The following is a 26440-nucleotide window of genomic DNA, read 5'->3' as shown; positions in this document are numbered from 1 at the left end:
GTGAGAAGATTTGATTATAACTGACAATCACAAGAAATCAGAAATCTTGTGGGGTTTGCCTGTGTGGGTGTTGTCCCACAAATAAAACATCACACAGAGAAGAGGAAACTATTGAAATAAATCTCCACAGAGGCCAAGTCAAATTTATGAGATTAAATGTGTTGGTTTGTTATCTGAAAGGTACACAGAGTAACACCAACATAAACACTGTACACGTTTCTAGGAAATAATCTCAAGCCTAAGCACACAAACACAAAGTGAGTGTGTGATCATTCTGTGTGTGTGTTTCTCTTGTAAATCCGTTAAAGGGATAAGACTAAACAGGCACAGCGGTCACACTTAAGTTGACAACTAATTGTGTGTGTTTTACTTGTATGCGCGGATGATGCGCTCTGCGATAGCGTCTCCGATCTTGTTGTAGACATGTCTATTGTCTGCACAGCTGATGAAGAACTGATTCTGAAAAGAAAACAAACACATGTCGAATTAGGGACAACTTCAGTACATTCAACTCCAGATCTCAACAAACTGGATATTTAGTGGTTTAAGATCTCAGCACAAGTAGCAGCCAATATAAAAAGTGGTCAACTCAACATCTGTGTTGACATTCATTGGTTCACAAGAATGCATTAAGTCTATACCTCTATGTAGATGAAGTGCTGACTGTTCTTGATGGCATCGACATAGGCGTTGTGGATGGACTCCTCATGGTATTTGATTCCAGCGGACCAGTCTGAGGCTGAACGCAGGATCTGAAGAAAGGCATATTACAAAAGTCACTGTACTTCTCCTCCTTTCACAGAAGACTTATTTTTATTTCAGCTGGTGATACTTATACTGAACGCTGAAGAAGGCAATAACGTCTTCCAGCATAATTTTTAATAGATGAATTCATCTCGCTTTATTCTACTCTCTGACGTTACACTGTTTCTTTCTGCACTGGAGAGTATCCAAATCAATCACAAACAACTAAGAATGGTTCAATTTTAAGGCTTTTTCTCTATAGAAAACATTTATGCGCATTTATCCCTTTACAAATAAAAAAAGCAATAGTGGTAATTTTAAAGTCCTGATAGTACAAACCTGTACTTTGGTGAGGATACAGTTAGGTACTTGGTATCGCTGCTCTCCAGCAGTGGTGTGAGACTTGGGAAGTAGATATGGATACGACAGAGAGCGGTACTTTGGCTTCACAATCTGGTAATGAAACAGAGAAATGAGTAAACCGAGTACATTTTCCTAGTCACAGCAACAGAACATATCTAATCAACAGAAATAAAGATTCTTGTTTCTTTCAATTCAGAAAAAAATTTGAATGACAAGGGCTCACTCTCTATGTAGATCAGATTACATCACCAATTATCAGCTTGAAACTACATGTCAGATATGAATGAAAGTGAGTCACTGTCTCTTCCTTCATTCAGACAATTACACATCTCAGGTAATTCATTGATGTAAATGACTAACTTGTTTCACGAGAGAACTCCAGCAAAGAGAGAGAGAAAGAGAAAAGCTACTAAAAATAAATGATTTGTGTTTTTTTTAAAAGACAAAGGCAATACAATTTATAACAATAAGAGCACAAAATCTTTACACTAAAAACAACTTCTTCTTATTTTAAATGATGTAAAAAGCTGAGTTAGAGATTATATTAAAGGCGTAGTTAGTTAGATGTAGACTTAGTCTTACATATTTTTTTATTAGAACTTAAATTGTTAACATAAACAACCAAATGAACTTTTGTTTTGCAAAATATTAGTTAAGCTAGGAACTTACAGCAGATAAACACTGTTTTGCTTAATGCTTTTAGACTGTGATTAAACCTGAGAATTGAGCAGCTTGATCTCTGACCTTGGTGAAATTCCACCGCTGGATGAAGTGTCTGGCCACATCCCTAGCTGCTTTCCCATGAACCACAGATGCGATGTCGTGCCAAGGCATTCTGGGAGTTGTGTGTCTGTCAATGAAATCTATCAAAGCAGAAACAGTAACATGAGAAGGAGAAGAAGGAAGTTGTTGCCCATGGATGCAGAGACCTCAGCTTACCATCGAAAGGTTTGTCCAGTTGAATCCAGTCTTTGTGCACAAAGTTGCAGTAATCTTTCCCGTGCCAGAACCGTGTGTTTCCAAACAACTCTCCAACCCCTGTACGTAGACTACTCTCTAAACCGCCTCCTAAAATAAACACATGAATACATACACCATTACTTGAATATATGTGAAACCTACAGTTGAAAAATGTTCAGTTCCTTATGCTGGGCTGTAAAACTGTGTATGAGGTAACTATGTGGCCTAGCATAGGTACCTCACATTCTCAACAAATGCCTTAATCGCTGTTAATAGTTTCTTTTAAAGTTATTTGTCTATATCTCTAAACAACTTGCTTCTCTGACAACAGACATTTTATTGCAAACAAATGCAATTCTATGGTACTCGAATGACACGTATGATTACGTATCTGTTACTCTTCTGTCCATCACCATATAAAGCCTATCCAAATGATTTGATTGTCCCTGCAGATCTTTGCTGGAGCATAATGAGTTCCCAACAGAGAGACTCCAGGCCTACTGTGTACCACAAAACATCTGTAGACAGAAGGAAGTTGGTCTGGCTTCCAGGCTAAGATTTAAAAGATTTTAAATTTAAATAACAAAGGAAGGGAAGGAAAGCCAAACCAACTCCTTAGCACATTTGATAACACACAGCCTTAACCTTAAAGTGGCACTTACATAACAGTCCAAAAAAGGTTACATCAGAGAAACTAAACACACCATGCTAAACTTCACCTTTTATCATTTGTGTCCACCTGAACAATTACCACAATGCTTCAGATGATTTTCACAAGTCTCACTCTCCTGTTCTCTTTTGGACAGAGGTTTGAGTCAAACACCTTTAGTTAGCCTGAAGACAGTGACACAGTGACACAGATAGGAAAAAGCATCTGGAAGGAGGACAGCACATAAACAGAAGCTTCACGCAGCACAAACACAAGCAGGCCAAACTCTGTCAGCCTAGAAGAGCTTACCTGCTGGGTAAGTGCATTTTAAAATATAATACAATCAATGCAGCAACAGTGTAAAATAAGGATGCTCCTTCTCTGCATTTATGACTTTATATGGTTATAGCAGTTGTTCTTTGCCTCATCTTTGACGCTTCCCATCAATCACAACAACGGGATAAACAGAGATGAGCCTAGCAAACAACCAGCAGCTAATAAAAACTACACATATTCCAGAACGGAAATATGTTTAAAGAAAAAAAAAAATCAGGCTGCAGTGGGTCATTAGATAAAAACACAGGTCATAGGTCAAAAGTATGCACAGCTGTATGAAATCTGTAAAAATCCAAAGTTTTCAAGCTCTGTGTCCAAGTTATTTTAAAGACGCTCAGTTGGAGCCTTTTCATTTAACTCACAAATTATGACTTGTATTTTCTTATTACTTATTCTTATTTTACTTATTAATCCATCATGAAATCCATTCAGTCTCTATTTTACTACAAAACAAATCCAGTAATTTCCAGTGTATGATTACATCATGGATCATAGTTAATGGATCATGGATCTTTGACGCAAAACACCAAAAGTCACTCAGTCAAGAACAAAACCACAGCACAGCACACTGGGAAAAACAGGGACGAGAGGCCAACCTGCCTCCAGACCCACGGCCCGACTCACCAGCCCAATACTGGCTGACCAGCGTGACCGCTCCCAGCTCTGTCAGCCTGCCGGGAATCAGAGCATGCTGGCTTGTGATGCTGTTTGACCAACCTGAGCAGAGCGTCCAGAAAACACATATCAAGGCCGTCACTCAGTCAGGATGCTCCAAATACCCACTGGCTAGTTTGCAGGCAAAACCATCCTATCCTTTAATAACTGCTTTCATGCTACAGCTACAGAGATCTTTATTTTTTAAATTGTAAAAGTTTTAAATTTCAGCTATTATTAGCTACAATATTAATAATTTTATATATACACCTGCAGTTGTAATAAAAACAGAAGAGTATAATTCTACTATAAATTACATAGAATTTATGCACCTTTACAAAGTGTGAAAATCAAGGCTCTTGCCCACCATATAATGACTGAATAACATCCACCAACCTACAATAAATTGTAAACCAAAGTAAAGTAGCACCAGTAAATAAATTCAAAACTAAATAGAACAAACACAGCGGGTAAAATAAGTAGTGAACGCCTCACAATTTTTCATAGTAAACGTATGTCTTAAGGTGCTATTGACATGAAATTTCACCAGGTTCAGTTGAGAATACTTATTTTACCCGGTGTAATTCTAACAGAAAAATGTGAAATAATAATATAATATGACATTTTAATTTCCCTTTTAATCATTTAGAAAATATTATTATACTTTTTCTTTGTTGTGAAATGGTCTTCTATTTATAGCGTGTTGTTGATACTGAAAGCACTTTGTAGTCACAACAACACATCAATTCACTCGTTCACACAAGCGCACATCAGGGCCAAGAACTGAGAGCCACTTGAGTGTCTTGCTCAAGGACACTTGGAAATGTGGCCCATGTACATGGATTAAACCTCTAACCCCCTTGTTTGTGGACAACTGACTGTACCAACAGAGCAGCTGTTAAATGTTGCTGTGGAATGGCCAATGTTGCTAACTCACTAGTTGTTCACATATGTGGTTAATGAGTGTCTGATTGTGTGTGCTCAGCCTTAGGGGATTATCACTAAGCTTTATCAGAGAGCTTTATATGTACGATACAATGTGTGCTCAGAGAATTTGAGCTATTTGCTGCAGAATAGAATTGATTTCTATGTTCAGACCAGAACAAACGAACCAACTTGAGGGATAAATGCTCAGAACAACAACCCTTGATCCCTTGATAATGAACACATGAAAGTTTTTCCTCTTAAGTCAAATTTTGATAAATAACAATAACACTCTGAAACTGAAGCAAGCCACACATGTGAAAACATCCTCATGTCACAATGGACACTTAGTGGTCTTCTGTTGACTCACTTTCTTCGTTTTCCAGGTCGCTGTCGCTGTCACCACGAGCCAGAAAGGTTTTCTGCAGGTGCTTCTTGATGCTGAACCTTGTCCTCTTCATCTTCCCCTGGCCCTTCAGCTTGGGCTGATCCACTGAGTCCATCACTGTGAACACACCCTTTTTGTTGCTCTGTGGAACTGTGCTGCTGCCATTGGACGGTGCAGCCATGCTGGAATGTGCCGCTTGAGTCTGAGAATAACGAACACACGCATTAGTGTCACTGGGTTTATTTATACTTCAAAACATACATTTTTGTATGTATGTATATTTTTAAAATATTTGATGCATTACTGTATCTGTACTTCCTTCTTTAGGACTAACACACTTCTGATGTGTTCACTGACCACTGCTATATATTGTATATTACTATATTTGCAGCTGTTCCTCTTGAAAACTGTTTCAAAAAAGTTAAATCGATGACTAAAATGGTAACATAAAATGTGTGACCTGCTCCAAGTGAGAGAGCGTCACGCTCCCAATGTCTGTCAGCCGGTGTTCCATGTCGTCCCAGCGTCCGTACGCCAGATCGATCCCACCCACAAAGGCCACTGATTGGTCAATGACAATGATCTTCTCGTGATGCGCCCACAAGTAAACGGAGGAGGAGACGTGGTCTGGATGACGCATCACCTGGTGAAGGAAAAGCATTCAGAAGGCCAGACAGAAAATACATGCACATGGTGTGATCAACCTTTGTTGATGTTCACCTTGATGTTGGGGTGAAGGTGCAGCAGCGTTCTCTTGCTGTATCCAGAATTGATACCTAGAGCTAGCTCCACCTCCTTGTACAGCATCACAAAGACCCGCACTCCTTGGAGCTGTGGAAACACAACAACAAAGCTAAATGTCTTTCAGGATCTGTCATTCGTTTGTGAGAAGCAAAGTTAAACCATGGATTTTCAGAAATTAGACAAGATACACAAGCCTTTATTAAAAAATATAAACAAATATAAAAACAAGTTACTAATTTTCACTCAATAAATCAAAAGATAGGACAATTATAAGATGTGGACAAATAACATAAAATGTGAATAAAATAGTATAAAAACACAATACATAAATAACACACAACACAACTATATGAACACAGGTACTTAACGCTGGACACTTGGAATAGCCCAGGTCAGACGTAAACACAGTACCAGCATATTTCTGCTTTCTGCTTATGAATCCTTCAAAAAGTCTTGAGAACGATGGAGACTCTGTCCACCCTGTCCCCATACATCTGAAGAGTGCAATAATAGGGGCTGTGTGGCCTTTTGAGACTGGCGCCTGACTCTCAGCCAGGAAGTTTACCTCCTGAAATGTGTATGAACTCACCGCTTTACGTTTCAGTATGCAGTCGAGACGCCATCTGTTTCCTTCCACCACTGGTCTCTTCAGGAAGATCTCTGGACTCAACCTGAGATGATACAAAAACAGGACCAGTGTTTTTACTGGTTTACTCTCCATCTACTTATTTTTCCTTTCCTTTCTTTTCCTTTCTTCTTTATTCTTCCCATTGTTACCATCATTAACCATCCATCCTTTCCTTCTGTTTTCTTCCTTTCTCTTGCATTCCTTATTTATTCATTAAACATTTAATTTGTTTTTCATTCTGTCCACTTCTTCAATTTCCTTTCTTTCCTTCCTTTTGTTGCTGCTTTATCTTACACATCCATATTCTCTCTCTCAATTTCTTATTTCCTTCCTTTGTCCATTTTCTCTTCTAATCCTACTTTTATATTCCTTGTTTGTTTCCCCTCCTTCCTTCTTCTGTTTTCCTTTACCTCGTCGTTGTTATATTTCCTCTTAATATTCCTCTCTTCCATTTTCTTAGTTCCATCTTTCTTCGTTCCTTCATTTCTTCAGTTCTCTTTTACTTCTTAACAAAGACTGAAAATCCCCCAAATGACTTCTTTCCATGTACTTTTAAATTTAAGTAAAATATAATATTTTAATTGACTATGTAATATAACCCTGTTAAAAAGTACTAGCAAACACACAATGAACCCCCTACAAACACACACACTCCTCCCTTGGCTCCTTCATGTATATATGTGTGTGTTTGTGTAACAGTAGTCTCAGACTGCAACTGATCTGTCTGACCAGAAAACCTCCCGTAGAGGTGACCGCTATGTGCACTCACTGCACTCTGAAACACACACACACACACACACACACACACACACAAACATGCATACACTTATTCTGTTGGATCTAATCTATGAGTGAAGGAGCAAGTTGTTGTTTAACACTCACCACCAGTCTGTGATGAAGATTTCCTCTTTGGCCTCTTCCAGAGCATCGGCCACATCCTCCATGTACGTTTTCCCGTTCACATACCTGTAGGAGGCACAACAAATACGACTCATGACTCAAGTAATAATTAATACAAATCTATGTCCTGATATTATGATCAAGTTACAAAAAAACCCATAAAGAAAGCCACAAATAAAAAGTTGCACAAAACAAGAGCATGCATGTTTTTGTGCAAGCCACTACAAATTACGCAATACAACAGTTTGGTCCCTTGGTATTCCCCCAGCCATCTTTATGAGGACTTTTTTTTTTATTTAATCTCCAGGCCATCTGATGCAGGGCTCCATCATTCAAACAGCTCACAGAGACTGGAGGTGTGTTTTGAAAAACTAAGATGTTTTATTTATCCTCAGGGATAAATAAGATGAGCTCAAACCAGATGGGATGACTCTGCAGGATGTTGTGGTAGACTTAAACTATGAGTAAACGCTGAACAGTATCAGCTGTATTCATCAGGCCAGATCAGCCCAGATATCCTCTGGTGTAATTCTTTGTTTCTTGGTCCTCCTCTTTTTTTTTCCGTGATTTCTTTGCAGCAATTTGACTCCCACAGTCTCCTCCAACATCTGATGATGAGATGAACTCTGGTCTCTAATCTTGCTGGTACAAAGCTTTGTCCAGACCTTCTATTAACATCCATTCTGGGAAATCTGATCTCAAGTGGCCAGCTTAAAGAACAGTTGTGAACAGTGCCTGGACACACTGAGGGCACATTTGATCTGATCTTTGACCAATGTTGGAGGTGGTCTGAGACATACGTGACATCACTCCTTTGTTAGTGTGAACATGAAATGAGTCCTCGTTCACACTGAAGGTCATCTACAACAGGGGCGCTGCAGTGTAAGAGTTTAATAATTTGTTAAATTGGCTGATCACCTCAAAAGACAAAAGTACTGAAGTGATATCTGTTTATTAGTAGTGACAGCTTTTTTATTCTCTCCTTGTAGCTTGTAGATAAATCTAAACCAGAATGAACCAATGTATGATTCTGTCATTAAAAACAATGTTAATTATTGATGTAATCATGCCAATGTATACATAGCTGCATGGAGTCATTTTTTTCAATAACGACATGTGTCTTTACTTGCCTTCATTACCAGAGGGTTTTTTTGTCAGTGCTTCAAACAGCACAACTGTGAAATAACTCTAAGAATGGTAGTTTTCAGGGTTCAGTTGTAATTTGAGATTTGTCTCTAAAATTACTAATGTCAGGGTGGATCAAGAAATAAATAAATAAATGTCAGAGAGTGAGAGCGACTGTACAGCTCGTTTCAAAATATATTTAATCTCCACAAGTCATGACACACACACAAAACAGCTTTTTGTGGTTCTGATCCTGTGGTAGGTAGAGATTCATTAAATAGCAGTTGTTACAATATTCTACTGCTACTGCCAAATGACATCAGTTTTTATTTGCATACAGATTTTAATGCCAGGTTTGAAAACAGGTACTTTACCCTGGTCACTGGTGATCAGATAACACAGGTCTGATTAATGCAAGGTCTGAACGGAGCCTTATGAACTAGTGTTGCTGGAATAAACATGTATGTTTTTTGAACTTCAGAAGAAACACATCCCCCTCTCACTATTCAAGCAGCCACCTCCTGTTGAATCATTGTGTTTTTTATAGGCCACACACACAGACACACTGTCTCACAGACAGTATAGTGTTGCCCAGCAAGAGGACAGATGATGAGCAGTCTCACTTTCCCTCTCTTTGTGTCGAGTTACTCCACCGAGACACACACATTTGTCCTTCTGTCTTTGTGAGAACCGCTGACATAACAGATTCTCATACCCAAAGCTCAAACATTACTGCAAAATTTGAGAAAGAAAGCTGAAACCCAACCTAAAGCCTCAATGTCTCTGTTAAATGTCCATGCTGTTAACCAAAGGCTTTAACACCACTGTCTAAAACTCAAACTGGTACACACGCAAACATTTACACGCAGGCATTTACACACATACACACACTGCCAATTGGACCAGGTCTCGTCTAGACCTTTTTTTTAACCAACATTTGGCCCTGGTTCCTGCCACTAATGTGCATCAGTCTAAAGCAATGCAGACATTAAACTAATTAAGTAGTTAAAATATCACCTCCAGCCTAAAGAATAGACAGGAAGCATTTCCCTAAGAATTTTCTCATTCACCTAATTTCACCTGTATTCTGAGCTCAGCTTCAGAGAATAAATTCCACAGTCACTGATCTTTTTACTGAACTGAGCAAGAAGATTACCATTTGGCGGGAATGTTCTCCTCCTGTCTGGCAAAGGATCCGAAACGATGATCAGTGAGGAAGGCTGAGCCATGCTTCTGAACGAAGCCTTCTATGGCCTGACCCCACCAGCGGGCTTGTCTGTAGCTGTTGCACTTTAGCACCAGAGACCTGCACAGAAAGATCCAACTTGTTAAGTCCTGTTTTAAGTGTCATTTAAACATTGCTGTTTGAAAGCAACAAGCCTCTTCCTGAGTCTCAAGACAAGTCTGATTTGTGCACACACACAGCACAGACCTGGAGAGACTATCGACACGGATGCCATGTTTGGTTTCTGTGTCTTTGGAGTCCATCTTGATGCTGAACTCTTTATCGAACAGCATCACAAAGGAGATGGCACCAGAGTCTGGCTTCATGTACAACAGGAACGAGTCCTTCACCACCAGCCAGCTGCATTCAAACATAAATGGAAAGGATTTCATCATTTAAACCGTGCACACCAGTCATGTGTATGTGTAAACCATGTTTTTATAGCTGTTTTCTCCTCTGCTTTAGTGTTGGGAGCATAAATTAAAAAGCAATACTTAGATTCATGCTCTTCGCCATTAAAATATTTAATTACTTTTTTTTTTTTTTTAACCACAGAACCGGAAGAAGCAAAAGTCCAAACCAGAAGTCCAAATTTTGGTAAATACGAAAACATGTAGAATATATCTTAACTCTGAATATTATATGTTGAGACACTTGATTAATGAAAGTATCGGCGTTTACTGACCGTTTAGACCAACGGTAGCACATTTTGCTGCGACCACAGCAGTTCAACCCAGGTATCCGGTGGCCACCAGATCTCTTTTGCACCATTCCTTCTCTGAAAGAAAAGAAAGCTGCTGTTTGTACCAGACAACTGGAATGTAATTCCCTCTAAAAATATGCAAAAATTCATTTGTGGTTAATATTAAGTGAAAATGAGTGCAATTACTCATTTAAGTAACGCAAATGTGTGTCTCGTACAGCAAAACAATGAAGTTTACAAAGGAAGAAAAATTTAAAATGAATGGTTAAGAGAAAATTCATTGGTGTGAGTTTTTTTTTTTTTTGCATGTTTGTCACACTTTAATGTTTCACATCATCAAACAAATCTAAATATAAGTCAAAGATAACAAGTAAACACAAAATGCAGATTTTAAAGTAAGGTTGTTATTATTAAGGGCAAACAAAATCCAAATCTACGTGGTTCTACATGGTTGTAAAAAAGTGATTGCCCCCTTAAAGCTGATAACTGGTTGGGTCGCCTTTAGCAGCAACCATTTTTGCTCAGTCTCTCTTTTTTTTTATGGAGGAGTCATGAACACTGACCTAAAATGAGGCAGGTGAGGCCTGCAGTTCTTTGGATGCTGTTGTGGGGTCTTTTGTGACCCCTTAGATGAGTCGGTGCTCTTGGGGTAATTTTGGTCAGCTGGCCAATCCTGGGAAGGTTCACCACTGTTCCATGTTTTCACCATTTGTGGAGAATGACTCTCACTGTGGTTCACTGGAGTCCCAAAGCTTTAGAAACGGCTTTATAACCTTTTGCACACTGATAGATCTCAACTACTTTCTTTCTCATTTGTTCCTGGATTTCTTTGGCTCTCAGCAGGTTGTCTAACTTTTGAGGATTTTTTGGTCTACTTCACTTTGACAGGTAGGTTCTTTGTATTGAAGTGATTTCTTGATTGATTTCTTAATCAGGACTGGGTGTGGCTACACAAATTGAACCCTGGTGTGATAAACCACAGTTTAATGGGATCAAACACTTTTTTCCCCTTTATTAATAAAAACCTTCATTGAAAATCTGCATTTTGTGTTTACTTGTGTTATTTCTGTCTTATGTTTAAATGTGTTTGATGAAACACTTAGGTGTGACAAACATGCAAAACAATAAAAAATCAAGAAAAGGGCCAACACTTTTTACACCACTGTATATATTTATGAGCCATTCTTACAGGCCTTTTGGTCCCAAGTCTTGGATGAAGGACATCTGACTAACATCAATGAATTCCATCTAAAAAACAACAAACAAAGAGCAGTGTTAAGAAAAATTAACTCTGGAACCAAAAACCTCTTTAACCTCTCTGGCTCTTCACTTGGTGCGTGGATGACAGCGTCTTTACGTTTGAAAGAAGTCACAAATCCAGGACTCAAAATTACCAGCAACAATAAGTAAAAATATGTCCTGTACCAACTTCAAACTCTCCAAAATATATCTCAGTGTCACAGATAAATGTAATGGATGTCTTCACCACATTTACAAGATTACTGAACTGCTATTTTTAAACGTCTCGCTGTGGCTTTACACATTACACTGACGCTGTGGACAGAAATGGAGTAATACCAGGACACATCAAAGAGTTACAATGAAGACAAAGGTCAGCATTGCTTTTGCATCTGTATTGAAGAATATTGCTTGTCACCCATCAGCTCAAAGAGCTCATGATGAGTTCTTCATGTTTTAAATCTAGAAAAAAATAAGCATAGCCTGGAATATTCAAGTCTGGGGCTCTATGACAGTTTCTCCCCCTGTCACTCACAGAGCATGTGATCATTCTCACAATAACTCTCATTACATGTACATACTACTATTCAAGTTCATTGTATACTTCTGCTTCTATTATTATTTTTATTCTGAAAGTCTAATTTATGTTGTACAGTTTTTCTCTTTTCTTATGCTTTTATTTTTATGCTAATTTAAGTTTTTTTTCTTGTACCACTGAGCAAAGTGACAAGAGGGAAATTCTTTGTATGTGCACACATACTTGGCCAATAAAGCTGATTCTGATAACACACATAAATTAAATCCATAAGTCCATTATAAATCCTGGTAAAACTGCCTGGAACTGGAGAGATAAGTAAACCATGTGAAAATAGGTCTAAACATTCATGGAGGGCTTTAGGAACCACTCTTTCCAGATTCTTAAGGTTTTACAGAATATGTGGAAAGCCTGCAGAAGGCTTTTAAATCAACAAATGCCAGCCTTACCGTAGCATGGTAGCTTCTGTATGCCGGCATCTTTAACAGCTTATTCAAGTAATCTTCCAGTTGTTTCTGCACCAAAACACACAAGATATTTATTATTACAATAAATTTAGACACTGGCAAGTACAAAAGCAGGTGAGTGACGTACTCTACGGCTGGAAACTTGATCATCTCTACCCAACTCATCTCCTCCTCCTCTGGGGAGGTTTGGAATCTCCCTTACACCACTCCGGGTTGTGGCCTGCCTCTTTAATGTGTGACTGAAATAGGGAAACAACAAAGAACAATTAAAAGTTTGTTTGGCCAGGGACAAAATATTTGTGTCTAATGCAGGTTTAGACATAGGCCCTATTTGGACCTTGCAGACCGAGCTGCAATCCATTCGGAGGTGTCCAGCTGTGAGTGCCTCTGTTCAGTCCCAGTATTAAAATACATCTACGCATGCGTCCCCAACCAGCACTTGAGATTAGATTTCAGATTTTCTGTATATAAATAAACACAGACATCATTTGGGGCAGTATTATAACAGATAATGTCTCTAACGGATCTCTAACTACCGCTGTTTGAGAACCATGCGTCATGACTTGGGAAGATGAGGCAGAACTCAGATTATAACGGAACCTGAAGGTTTCCATACACACTGTAAACTTATCATTAGAGTATATGTATATGGCTGGTCCTGAGAAACAAATTTTGTTTCTGACATGTGTCAACATGTTGTTGTTATGACAATAAAGTGAACCTGAAATACAAATACAAATATACTTGGTCTTTTCTGATTCTGAACCTGAACCTGAAGCAGTGACAGACTGAAGCAGTACCATCTTCATGGCTCCTCATATGTCAAAATAATCGCATCAATAATTAACCACAGGATGAAAATATTATTTAGAGACAGAATTAAAATCATATATAGTGTACTCATGTTAAATCACTCCATTTGCTAATTCTTGTTTAGATTAATCCATTAGTTCATCAGTTAACAGCTCTGAGGACACAATTATTAAAATTTATTTATTAAAAGCACCAAGATATCACTCATGGCGCTTTTTCCTTTTCAGGCGATGAATAATAATATCTGTTTTACCCTTTATTATACCTTAGTGAATGAGACAAAACTCAGGTGACACAAGAGCCCCCACGTTTGAGTTTTCACACTACCGAAAAAATAAAGACAAATGTGTTGCAGACCACCTCCAAAAGTGGCCGGAGGTCGGATCTCTCAAATGTAATATCAATGTGTACTAGGTGTTCACATCTGGTAACTTGGGAACGGATTCTGCAGGATGGATGTTAACGTAAGGTCTGAAAAGGGCCATTGTGTGTTCACACTACCAAAGGAATGAGGTAAATTCATCAGAGACCACACCCAAATATCATCTGAAATTTGATCAATGCGTCGTGGGTGTGTTCACACCTGTACTTTAAGCTGGACACTTGCAATTAGATTTGTCAGGATGGATGTTAATGCAAGGTCTAAACGAGGCCAAATGTGGCTTGCAGTTATAATAATCTGGACAAGGAAATATTTACCTGCGTGTTGGCAGATGCAGCCTCATGAAGGTCTTGTATGTCCTCAGCTCTCTGTGGAGCTCCATGAAGTGTTTCTCCTTCCTCTTCACCAGCCACGTAAACTCCCCGTGTTTCAACTCGATATTATACACAGCTGGCATTGCCTGCACACACAGCAAAGCCTCCGGTCATCTACAGCAACGGTTCTCAAACTGGGGTCCCTGGTATGATTGTGACACCACGCAAATCTGTCACGAGTCGCTCTCCTGTATCTGCCGCTTTACTCATGAGGCACTTGCCGCACAGCTCCTGTGCTGCTTAACATTTCTTGCTTGTAACAAATATTTCAGTACGTCCACTTTGAGTGATGCTAAGTCCAAGGTTAGTATTTAGTTTGAAAAGTTTAAAACAGATAATTTATATTTCATCTGAAATCTGGTACATGGAACATGTTAATAATTGGCGTGAGGAGTATGAGTCCTCAAAGGTTTTCTCCCTTGTAAGGGGTCCCTAGCTCCAAAAAGTTTGAGAACCCCTGATCTACAGTACTGTGCAAAAGGCAGGTACATGTGTGCGTGTGGTGGTGGGATTACATGAAGAAACAAAAGGATTTGAGGAAGCCTACATCCACAGAAGATTTGTGGTTAGTTTTCCAAGATGTCTGGAACATCTTACCAGCCGAGTTCCCGCAAAAACAGTGTGCAAGTACCTAGAAGAACTGATGCTGCCTTGAAATCAAAGGGTGGTTGCACCAAATATTGATTTGATTTAGATTTCTCTTCTGTTCATTCAGTGCATTTTGTTAATCGATGAAAATAAACTATTTTCATTTCCATTTTCTAAAACTTTCTTAGTTTTTTCAGCATTTTTTCATACCTGCCTAAAACTTTTGCACAGTACTGTACATCCAGTGCCTTATATTTAAAAAGCTAATTACACAAACAAATGGATGATGATTAATCTCGCTCGAAATTATTTCAATTTCATATTTGTTTACTTACACAAGCTGTCTAAAAATTTTGTTGTTTACACAAAACCATGAACGCCTACTTTTTCTAAACCAAAAATTCACAGGAGGAATTGATAAGGGATAAGGGATGAATGGCATTGGTATCCATAAAATCTTATCGGTGCCCATGCCTAAAACTAAATAGAATCCACAGTGAAATGGACTCATGTTTGAATCACAGAAATAATAGACAGAAAATCTTACACTGAAGCTAATGTCATGTACCATTCTCTTTTAGCATATGTATAGCATTTGTGAGCTTCAAAAGTGCTGGTTTGCATTACTTTGGACTGACCCAAACAAGCTTTTCTGCTTCACCGACACAAAGCTAACAGGCTCCTAGTTCCAGCTATATACCTCACAGTTATAAGCCATGCTAATACTCTGCAAGAAAGCAAATTAACGTTTCTTCTAAACTGACCAACTATTTCTCTGTAACCCTGAGTCACAATGTGGATGATTCTGTATGGAAGTCCTGTCACCTTGTTGACACTCCTCTGTGTGGTGACGTTGAAGCGGTCCTGAGCTGAGGTGAAACGCTCCACCTCCAGGATTTTGGCGGTGATCGGTGAGGACAAGTAGACTTTGGCCTCTGCCTCCTTGAAACCAACTGTGTTGTATATTGCGGTAAAAGGCAAACGGTCTGCTGTGGAAAAATATGCAGCAATGAAAACACACCACTGACATAACGTGAAGAGAAACACAGCATGGAGGGTAAAATGACGAATATACCTGAGACACTGCCGTCTGTTGTGTCATAGTCACCATCATCAAACTGGAGCTCCCTGGGGTCCAGCTTCTCCATGATGCTTGTCATATCACTGGCAACTAGCTGCAAGGTGCTGGATGTTGGCTCAGACTGCCGCAGCATGGTTAGCACTCAGTGTGGAGCCTAGGGCTCACCTGGACAGATAGGCAGGACAGAGATTGCAGTGTTAAGCCAAAGGTAAAGGTCAAATTTGAAGCAACCAGCGCCCCCCACAACAGTTCTTCTCTGACCTGTTGCAGCTGGTTTTAATAAAAACGTATCATAGACCTAGAAGAAATAGAAGAAATAAAAGAAAATTTCATTACTTATTACAAACTCCTCGTTTATTGCCCAGGCTGGAAGAAAACTAAGAAAGAAAGCTTTCAATCCTGTCAATTCACCCCAGAGTCAATGTGTAACTGTTAACCGCTTGTGCACCAATGAGGAAGCTGAGAATTTCACTTGTTTATTAACTACAGCAAGATCACCAGCGCTGGCCCAGTGAATCCATTTAAAGAGACTATTTCTCTGTCTGGGAGTGGTCCAAACATTGGTTAGCAGAACTTACTTCAGGTGGTATAAAATACAGGTGCCAGAACCAGGAAGAGATCATATCACTGCGATTTTAAGATCTTACTGATTACTTTTAAAGCACTACATGGCCATGTTCTTGGCTGTATGACTGACCTTTTAGCACCTTTAGACCTGGTGCACACCTTTGAGATCCTTAAGCAGAGGTCTACTGTCTGTTCCAGGAGAGCGGCTGTAAACTAAAAGGACTGGGGCGTTCAGTCAGGGTCCCATGGCTGTGGCTGTGACTGCCAGAGGAAGTCAGGTCAACTGGTCCTTTATGTCTATCTAAAACATACCCTTATCAGACAGTTTTTCCTGGTTTTACCCGAGTTTTAATTATGTTTTTTAACTGTATGTTTGTGCATTTTATTAAATTAACCCGTTATTAAAATTTATTAAAATTGTGTTACTTTACTCGACAAAGAGTCCTTTACTGCATGTATCCGTCATGACCTCAGGACACAAGTTATTATTATTATAAGTTATTATTTATTGACCTCTCCCTTGACGCTCTTTTCAACACTCCCAAAAGAATAAGGTCAAATGTGTCTCAGATCACTTCTACACGTGGTCTGAGATCAGATCACTCAGTCCTGGGTGTGTTCACACTCGTACTTTAAGCTCGTCAGCGCTGGGATTGCCCAAGACAAATATCAATGCAAGGTCTGAACAGGATCATACTTCCATGTCATCTGCTAGATATTAAGTCAACATAATAATCTGGCATCATACAGAATCACTTGAGCTTCTGTAAACCTATAGCTGCATCAGTGTTTTATACAGAAAAACATCAAACCCAAGTGCATCTCTTGTCTGTGATATACTTCCTGCCACTCAAGCTTTTAAAGCGTTCAAGCTTCAACAGGTCACTTAGGAAGAAAGTGATTTACATTTTGGTTTTGCAGAAACATGAAATGTGGTTTCACTGAGGTCTGTCTGCTTTCACTTCCTCCACCAGAATAACCACCAACTACACAGGAACGGAGAATATCTGAAAAGTCATACTTCTGATTCCTAGCAAGTGTTTTGTCCAGGACAAGCACAATAATAAAACTCAAACTGTACCCTTTAAAAAACAGAATGAGATGTTTAAAGGATAACACTTTGACTTAATGAACCGTTATTAAGTCATGTTAATGTCTAAAACCACAAAAAAAAATTTTTTATCAGCAATCAAAAAACCTTTAAACTAAATTTAGCCATTAAGTTTGTATAAAACACAAGACGAGAATAAACATTTTCTGTAACTAATTCTCATCAATGTTATCCAGTAAACAAATATTTCCACAACATGATGACCTAGAAAGAATAGTGTGTAGACCAACTGATCACTGTGATTCAAGAGAGGCCAGATCTGGTGGCTCCTTGGCCTTCGAGCTAATAGATGACCTTCATAGTGTCCTATGTCTCCCACCCAATAGACATCTTACTGCTATCTGCTCCCAAAGTTAGAACAGAAATATGTAAAATTGCTTTCAGTTATTGGAATATGGAATATGTCGCAAAATTAACAGTTGAAGAGCGAGTCTTAATTGATGTTTTTAAATCCACGTTGAAGGTCTTGGAGGTTGATTTAACTGTCTGTTCATGTTTAACTAGTGTTCTTCCTTTTATCATATTCATCAAGTGTCATTTCTCTGTCAGAAACTTTGTGTGTTTTGGCCAAGTCTCTCGTAAAAAAGAGATTTTTTTTTTATGGTACTTTTCAGTGATTAAATAAAGGCTAAAAGAGTAACTCATTAAAAGTCATTATAAGTTTGGAATTTATGAGGTAAGTGTTTAGTTACACTTAAGAGCAAATTAACGGCTGATCAGAAAATAAAAGAGACTCCAGAGTGGAGAGAGTTTGTCTTGTTCCTATATCGTAACACTAATTAGCCTCTCTGTGTATTGTTTCTAAGCATGCGCATCCCTTCACGTCCAGAGTTGACCATCTTGTTGGCATGCATATCATGTTGGTTTTGAGTCTGCTGTCGATCAGAAATTCCACATCCTGGTTCTATTTCTCAGTGCAAAATCAAACAAATTACATGTAAATACAATGACATTTACTGTACTACAGTGCCTCTGTAAACACAAGTCACACAGTCCGCAAACACAAACATAACGTATCAGCTCTGGTATGCAAACCATCTGTAGCACTAAGGTCAAGAGCATCTTTTGTTGAAACTGTGTAAAGGACTGAGGTGTGTCTGACTAACAATAGTTTCTTTTGGAACCGGTGATGCAAGGAATTAAAGAATAACAGAAGAGTAAGTAAAGGAAAGGAGGGAACAATTCAGTGAAGCAATGCTGGCGGACAATGAGCAGAAAACTTAGATAATAGACAGGTTTTTAGTGCCGGTTCGACAAGAAATACATATCTGCTGAGTTAAAGAAATGGCAAGGAATGAAAACCCTGGCACTGAAAATACCTTTTTTGTGTGATATATTTTGTTGAAACGTGACCACTGAACACATCAACAACTCCTCAACTGAGCTGAATTACAATACAACAATTACTGAGATGTGAACTCTGACACCAGAAGTAAAGACATAATTGAGTCAGGCATTTTCATTAGTAGTTATTTTTGACAACAAGATTTTGGCAGATTCAATCATTTCCTGAGAGTCTGCAATAAAACAGTCTACTTCTTTAGAGCAATGACTGCAAATAAACCATGATGTGTTATTTAAGTCACGCAAATGTGAATTTACTTGTTACTACTCTTCCTCTTAATGACTTTTGCCAATTCCAGGCTTCTTGACATTTTACCTTTACCTGTAAAAACATGAGACAACACATTGCTGGAGCATAAACAAGTAGCCAACAGAGGGACTCAACAAACAAACAGACAAACTTTCCTCCACAAAGAAATGGCAGCAAATAAGTGAGTCTGGCTTCTAGGCAAATATCCAGCACTAAATACATAACAAACTTGCTGTCATGCAGCAAGTGTCAGTTTCCATTAACAAAAAGGGAAGAAAACATGTTTTTTTTTCTGTTTTTGGTCTCCATCACTTCTTGAGGAAAATATCCATCATTTTAGGTGCTAAATGTTTCACTTCCTTCCACTGCTACAGTCTAAATGGGTCAGAGGATGTGACTGGACTTAAATCTCAATTTGAAAGAGGAAACTGAGCACAAAGCTTTGTTGTTGACATAGAAACCAGCAAAAGAGTATTTAAAATGATTAATGTGGATAGTGGGTGGTGTCTGGACATGAGTGCATCATGTTCAGGCCAGCGAGCACTCACATTAATTGAGTACAGTTTGAACCATTGCCCCCTGACAGTGTATCATTTGCCAGCCAGGTGGCAGGCTGCTGAGTCCTCACACAAACACTCAAAGTAAGAATAAAAAAAACATACATATTAAACATGGGAGATCTGAAAAAATCACTGTTAGAGTTAGCAGAACTTATATAAAAATCAGATGAGGAATGAGGTCTGACCTTTATGACAAAGATTTAGATTCAGATAAGATTTTTTTTAAAAGTCAACATTGTGTGTAGTCTAAAACAACAAACCAGCAACGCACCCACATACAAGACATTAATGCTGCTTAAAACATTCCACAATGCTCAGCTGCAACAAAAACATGTAGGGGAAAACATGTTTTATACAATAGCAGGACCATGAATTTCCTATTATTTCATAATATATTCACTGACCTGAGCACGCAGAGGATGAAAGACGCCAATCATCTTATTCATCAGCAGCAGCAGAACATTACTTTAATAAACTGTTTCGATATCAGAAAAAAAAAATGCCTCTTGCTTCCACTCGGGAACTCTTTCTACACCCGCACTTCAAATATCTTTACACACACTCACATAAATACTCTAAAAAATACACCCACACCCACAACCACACTCACTCACGCACACATACACACACACACACACACACACACACACACACACACATACACACACACACTTTCACAGGAGCCCTGATAGACAGTCTGGGAGGTTAAGAACCAAGTGCAGCAGCAAGGCAGACAGAGAAGGGGAAGATTCAGCCGGGCGGACCTATTGGAAAGAGAAAACATGCTATTGGCTGGAGGGGAACTTTACAGCTTAAAGACAGCCAATGAGAGAGGTGAGGGACTTCCTGCTTTAGAAAACTGAATTTGTTAAAGAGCCAAGGCCCAACATGGTTTTCATAGGACTGAGGAAAGTATAACTGTACAACTGCAAGAAGACGTTGATTCATCAGTTAGTTAAACTGTGAGGCCAAAGGGAATCTTGGGAAAGTTTTCTATCAAGTCTTCTTTTCTTCATCACCAGTCCACAGGAGGACCCGAAACACTCCAATGCAACTGAAAGTGTACAAATACAGTAGATCTACCTTACCTGAATTTCTCTCACCTACATTGGTGCTGGATAACCTGCCATCCTGCTTGACACACCCAGGATATTCTAGCATTGATATAACTGCACCCTTTGGCCAGGAAACCCCATTTAACCTCCAAGCTATTCTGTGTCCGGAATTGATGTTATTTAGTTTTGTGTCTTTTTAATATATGTTCTTTTGTACAGTATTCAGATTCTTTAAGATAATGGAAACTTGAGAAATGAAAAACAAACAAAAAAACCTTAAATTAAGTCAACTACTCAAATAAATGTTCTAAATTTTGTATAATGCATTGGACTTTCTGCAAAAATATAAATGCCTTTTCTGTAGTAATTTTGAAATTACAGCCAGAAACATGGACAAACAGCAAGCTTTCCCAGGTTTTCGTGCTAGATCTAAGGTCTGCTTAGTGTGAACGGTGGATACTTGGAGAAACCCTAGGTCCCCATGAGAATGAGGAATACATAGGACTAATCATAGTGAAGCTGTTGGGCAACACATCACTCTTTTGTGAGGGTTCGAATAGGATAAACAATGAAAAAAAGCTAACTTTTCCATGGTTTTCATGCCGTCTCGAGTTAGCTTAGCATAATCAATGCAAGCTTGGGAAAATAGTAATAATAGTAAAATAGTAAAAATAGAGATTTTTTCACTGTTTTAATGCTAGCTCAGGTTACCTTAACATACCATGGGAAACAGCAAGTTTTTCAAGGACTTTTGTAAATCCAAAGGTTAAAAAAGTCTCCTAGCAGAATATCTAAAACTCATTAATCAAACGTTTTTTCCTTCCCCCTTGGCAGCTTTGATGCTATGCAACAAAAAGGAAAGAGACATTTTAACTCTACAAGGACATGGTTTTGGTTTATGACAGACCTAAACTAACTACGAAACATTGGGCTTGGATAAAAAATGGATAAAGTCTGATACCGATCCGATCATTTAAAAAATGCCTGAATTGGTCCCAATACTGATCCGGCCATCCCTAGGCAAACTCCTGTTTACATCGTTATAAATCCCAGGACGAAAATGTGCAAATTGTATGTGATTTCAGATGAAGAGACCAAAATCCAAAGATATTCAGATATTCAGACAGGAAGCTGAAATGAACTTGGAAATGCACTCACAAAATCCATTAATTGATCCATCAACCAAGTACATTAACTGAAGCAGCTTGTCAGTTATTATCTGCACTAGTAAATTAAGCATAATAGACTCCTCTGAAAGTGTACAAATGGGTCTTTAAGGTAGTACCAAGATCATGACACACACCTGAGCCTGAACACCTGAAGGTTGAATATTCTCTAAAGGAATGAACATGGTTTGTGGAAACACGACCAACCACTTAGAAGTTTCTAGAAGGGAGTGTGAATGAGGCTGGGGGACGGAGCAGCTCCCCACCCTGAGACTGACGTGACTCATTGTTGACATTCCAGAGGACTGGAGATTTGAAACTTCCACCCACATGTAAGTTACAGCAACACACACACAAACACACAAAGCTTTCATGACACTGTGTGACAAAAATGAGCAGAAACTACTGGTCTTGAAGCCGTCTCAGTCTAAATTACAACTGTCCTCCACTTCAATACTTCATTGTCTCATATTAAGAGGTAATATCATTTCTTGTGCATCAACCTAAAATTCAATTTTATGAAATGGATGAAATATCTTCATAATCGTTATGGAGTAAAAATTCACTAAACTCACCTATTAAATAGATGACAATTAAATAGTAAATAGTTGTTAAATAGTTTCATCCCGACCTTAAGTTATACCAATATTGAGAGTAAATAATGACAGTAAACAGTGACAAATATGAATGCAACTGTTTAGGGTATTTTTGGGTGTGGTGACTATCAAAGTAACAAAGGGTGAGCATTACAACAGGTTAAATATTTTTTATGTATGAAAATCCACATTCAACAAACACAATTTGCCTCCGTTTATGGAAAAGTTCATTCTAAGGGCACATAACATAATCTAAAGAGCAGTAGAAGCAAACAACATCCAAGAGAAGAAAAACATATTTTAAACATTAGTGTCGGAAATTTTCTTTAGTGTTCTGTGATGTAAAATAAAAGTTACAAGCTCAGACAATAACTACTAGGTTCATTCAGCTTCGTCCAGGTGAATAATGCAGGAACCTTTCTTCCAGAAGTGCTTCATGACCTGCAGGCAGCAGAATTTGAACAGCACACAAAAAAAAAGTAAAATCATGAGACCATGTGAAATATTTTTACCATCTGGGAAAAAAACAGTCCTCTGACAATATTCCAGGCTATATAAGTAGTTTGGATTGTTAATGGACTAAAGCAAGAAATAAATTGCTCTGAGTTGTACATAACTTATAATGATGTTTTGAACAATCTGGTAACAAGTGAATATAGGTGAAATGTACTAAACTAAAGACATGTTCAGCTTTGGATCAATACCATGCGTCAGCCCATCTTTGTCTTTGCAATAACACAGCAATCAGCTTCACCATCATTCTTAACTCAGATCTTCATGATCCTAATTACATAACTCAAAGCTCCTTAAAGATGGTTCAATTGTTCTGCTAAAGAAATAGTTTGTCCATTTTAATGGATAGTTCGTTTTTTTAACAGAACATTTTGAAAATACCACAAATGACCAGAAATTAAGACTTAACAGACTTTCATTTTTTCCCAGTGCATACTTCCTTTTTGAGAATGTGAGGGTTAAAAGGGCAAAACAATGAACCATTTTAAGGCACTGCTTTCCAGAATAAACATGTCCTCGTCCTAATACATGAGAAACTTTGTCTACAGGAAGCCAGCATCAACATGACTCATTGAAGGGCCTCCCAAATACATGAAATATTACCAACTACAAATGTGTAACATGCAGTTGTTCATTCAAACTAATAACTGACATTTAAAACAGGATAAATGTATTGATTTAATTATAAAACTCATTCTTTTTGCATTTAGAGGCCTTAAGTTTGATTTATACTTAACTACATATACGTCCAAAGGGCCCAAAACAATGTTTTTTAGTTCTATCAAGTTTTTTTTTTTCTTCATGACCTGCAGGTAATATTTTTAGTTTGAGTCGAAAGTTGCACATGCGCACTGCACAGTCAGAGCACATGTTAAGTCCCGTAGCTCTCTTTCGGCACGCTGGCCAAACGCACCATTTGACATTGTGGACGTCGTCCTGGGTGGATTTCCCATGACACACTGAGGATACATTTAACTCACACTGGAATTTAAAAAAAAGCATGGAGCTTGTTCATGTTGATTTTCATATCCAGAGAAAAATGGCAAGAAACCTCCAGGACCTCCTGATTCTGGATTCTGATTCTTCTCCCCTGTCCACCTCTGTTTTCCATCCTCCCCCTCCCTCCCCCACCTTTCTCCTCTCTCTCTCCTTCTCTCCACCGTCTCCTCCCTTTGCCACCTTACAGTACCTGTAGGGATGCTATACGCTACATTTTAGTTAGCATCTCATAGTTGAGGGTTACTCAAATTAAAAACATTAAAACAAATGAAGGCCAGATGCCTAAAGTTAATATGTTGCATATGGTTCATATGTTAAAGATTAATAAATACATTTAATGTAATCTGATGGCTAAGTGCCTTTTTTTATAGAGTTTATAAGGTGGGAAGCAAAAGCTATTTTTGAAGTTAAGTCAAATAAAATGTGAAAAATATAGTGGGTATATGTAAAATTGTAATATGTAAATTAACTGGTGTCAATGAAAACAATAATTCAGTTAAAAGTGAATGCATTAGGTTGGTTCAATTTAAATTTATTAGTTTTGTTCAATAACTAAAATGTTAAGAAAATAATATGGATCAAAGCAAAGAATTAAGGTTGGGTCAAGTGCAGTATTATTGTTTACATCAGCATAAAATAATCAGATCATAAGAAGTTACTCAATTTAGATTCTATGAAGTCAAATATTTTAGATGTGATGTCTGGACATCATATTTTTTTTTTTTTTTTTTTTTTAGTTTGTGCAAGGTTATACTTTTTTCAGTGTACACCAGACTGACAGAAAGTCAGAAATAAAGAGTGGAGCAACTAAGACACAATATGACAGCCCCCCCTAGTGCTCAGCTCTATCAACTGCATAACCCATTTATTGTGTAATCAGACATGAGTGTGCACACGTGATTAATAACTCATCAGCTCAAGTCAGAAAGCTTCGCTAGGAGTCACTTAGAACAAATTTAATAGAGGAAATGCTGTAACCCAACTAAAGCACAACACTGACATGATACTAGCATGATAAAAGACATCATGTGGGTGTCAAAAAAAGATTGTTATTCAAGATCACTAAAAGCTTAGATTACTATGCTTAACGCCCCTCTTCCTTGCATTAAGATCCAATCTGGGGAATGCAACCTCAATAACCACAATAAAAGACAGGTGTGAACAACCCCAGGATGCATTAAGACCACATCTGAAGTTGGTCTGGGTCACATCTAAGCCTGTTTGTCAGCATTTCTTTGGTAGTGTGGTTCTCTGTCTATATATCTCATATCTGTACGTAAATGCCGTATATCCCAGGTAAATAGGACTGTATATTTCTTTTGTAATTCTTACTTACTACCTCATTCTTTTTCTATTTATTTTAAGATTATTTTTACCTTATTGTATTTTTATTTTGACTCTTATTCCTATGTCTATGTCTGGTTCATGTATGTTCTTTGTTATCCTGAGATTCTTGGACAAAACGATTTCCCTGTGGGGATAAAGTGATCTTGAATCTTGAATACAATCCGTCCTGAGTCACACTAAAGACCTGTTATACTCAACAGGGTTGAATCTGCGTCAGCAGAGTTTCACCTCACTCATTCAGAAAAAAACATACACACGCAACCTCTATAATAAATGATTGTCAGAACAGTAAAGAAAAATGCCATAACAGATTTACCAAGGTGGCGCCGCAGTGGGTCGCCTTGGAATTGGTGGTCTCTGGAACTTTTTTTTTTTTTTTTTAAAGTGGATATCTGTGAGTCATCAGTTTAAAAAGGTAAAACGATAAGAACTACAAGAATAAGATAAGGTAACAGGTAACAGGTAATATGTAGCTATCTAGCTCAACTTGTGGAAATACTCAACCAGTTATTCTAATAACTGATTGAATTAACCGGTCTATATTGTTATTTTTGCTTAATAATAGCAGATATTTTCACTTCTATCCGACGATAATTTTAAAACCAACAGTGGCTCCAGATTCTAGATAAAGACGCAAAAATGTGCCAAAGAGCAAGAGGTTTGTACTAGTTTAGCTTAGCAAACTACTGCCGCAGTTCATTTGGTTCTGTTTGCATGGGAAACTGTTCTTAAACAATACTTAACAGACATAGACATGTGGTGAGCTTTGCTGTTCATCTGGTCTAAGTTAGCGTGGACATGCTCTTCACTGTTGCAACACAGGTAATGTGTTGCTTTTCATTGTGTTTTCATAGTAAGGTGTCAATGAAAAGGAGAAAGGGAGGTATCCAAGATTTCTTCATTAAGAATGAACAAACCCATAGCAGGGACAGTGTAGGTCAGCAGGCTGAGAGCTCTGAAATCAGCAGTGAAAGTCACACTCAGCCTGAATGCAGCAGCCAGGGATCACCTGCTGAAAAACCTTCCAGAGCCAGAGCAGCACTCACAGACCTCCAGGTGAAAATACAGATGAGGGAAAACTATTTAAAAATGTAGTATAATGTGTTGCAT

General features: G+C 38.3%; 1 protein-coding gene across 4 annotated transcripts in view; it reads right to left on the bottom strand.

Moving 5' to 3' along the window:
• Window positions 1-26440, bottom strand: part of pld1b (phospholipase D1b) — a 54806-nt gene that overhangs the window by 19045 nt on the left and 9321 nt on the right. Inside the window, exons 1-20 of one of the 4 annotated variants that reach the window (XM_047612266.1) lie at window positions 20059-20377; window positions 15817-15987; window positions 15567-15730; window positions 14097-14239; window positions 12712-12823; window positions 12567-12632; window positions 11533-11591; window positions 10326-10418; window positions 9848-10000; window positions 9572-9721; window positions 7273-7356; window positions 6352-6433; window positions 5739-5849; window positions 5479-5661; window positions 5001-5220; window positions 2047-2175; window positions 1852-1970; window positions 1084-1197; window positions 642-752; window positions 371-459 (exon numbers count right to left, since the gene is read on the bottom strand). In XM_047612266.1, coding sequence (XP_047468222.1) covers window positions 371-459; window positions 642-752; window positions 1084-1197; window positions 1852-1970; window positions 2047-2175; window positions 5001-5220; window positions 5479-5661; window positions 5739-5849; window positions 6352-6433; window positions 7273-7356; window positions 9572-9721; window positions 9848-10000; window positions 10326-10418; window positions 11533-11591; window positions 12567-12632; window positions 12712-12823; window positions 14097-14239; window positions 15567-15730; window positions 15817-15955 — 2321 coding nt within the window. In that variant the 5' untranslated portion in view covers window positions 15956-15987; window positions 20059-20377. Of the gene's footprint in view, window positions 1-370; window positions 460-641; window positions 753-1083; window positions 1198-1851; window positions 1971-2046; window positions 2176-5000; window positions 5221-5478; window positions 5662-5738; window positions 5850-6351; window positions 6434-7272; window positions 7357-9571; window positions 9722-9847; window positions 10001-10325; window positions 10419-11532; window positions 11592-12566; window positions 12633-12711; window positions 12824-14096; window positions 14240-15566; window positions 15731-15816; window positions 15988-20058; window positions 20378-26440 lie in introns of those variants that run through there. The other 3 variants (XM_047612268.1, XM_047612269.1, XM_047612267.1) reach the window with 3 other exon arrangements.

This window comes from Mugil cephalus, chromosome 18 (assembly GCF_022458985.1).
Source record: "Mugil cephalus isolate CIBA_MC_2020 chromosome 18, CIBA_Mcephalus_1.1, whole genome shotgun sequence".
NCBI classification, from domain to species: Eukaryota; Metazoa; Chordata; class Actinopteri; order Mugiliformes; family Mugilidae; genus Mugil; species Mugil cephalus.
Note: the sequence above shows the minus strand (reverse complement) of the source record. Positions and strands in the feature narration are given on the sequence as shown.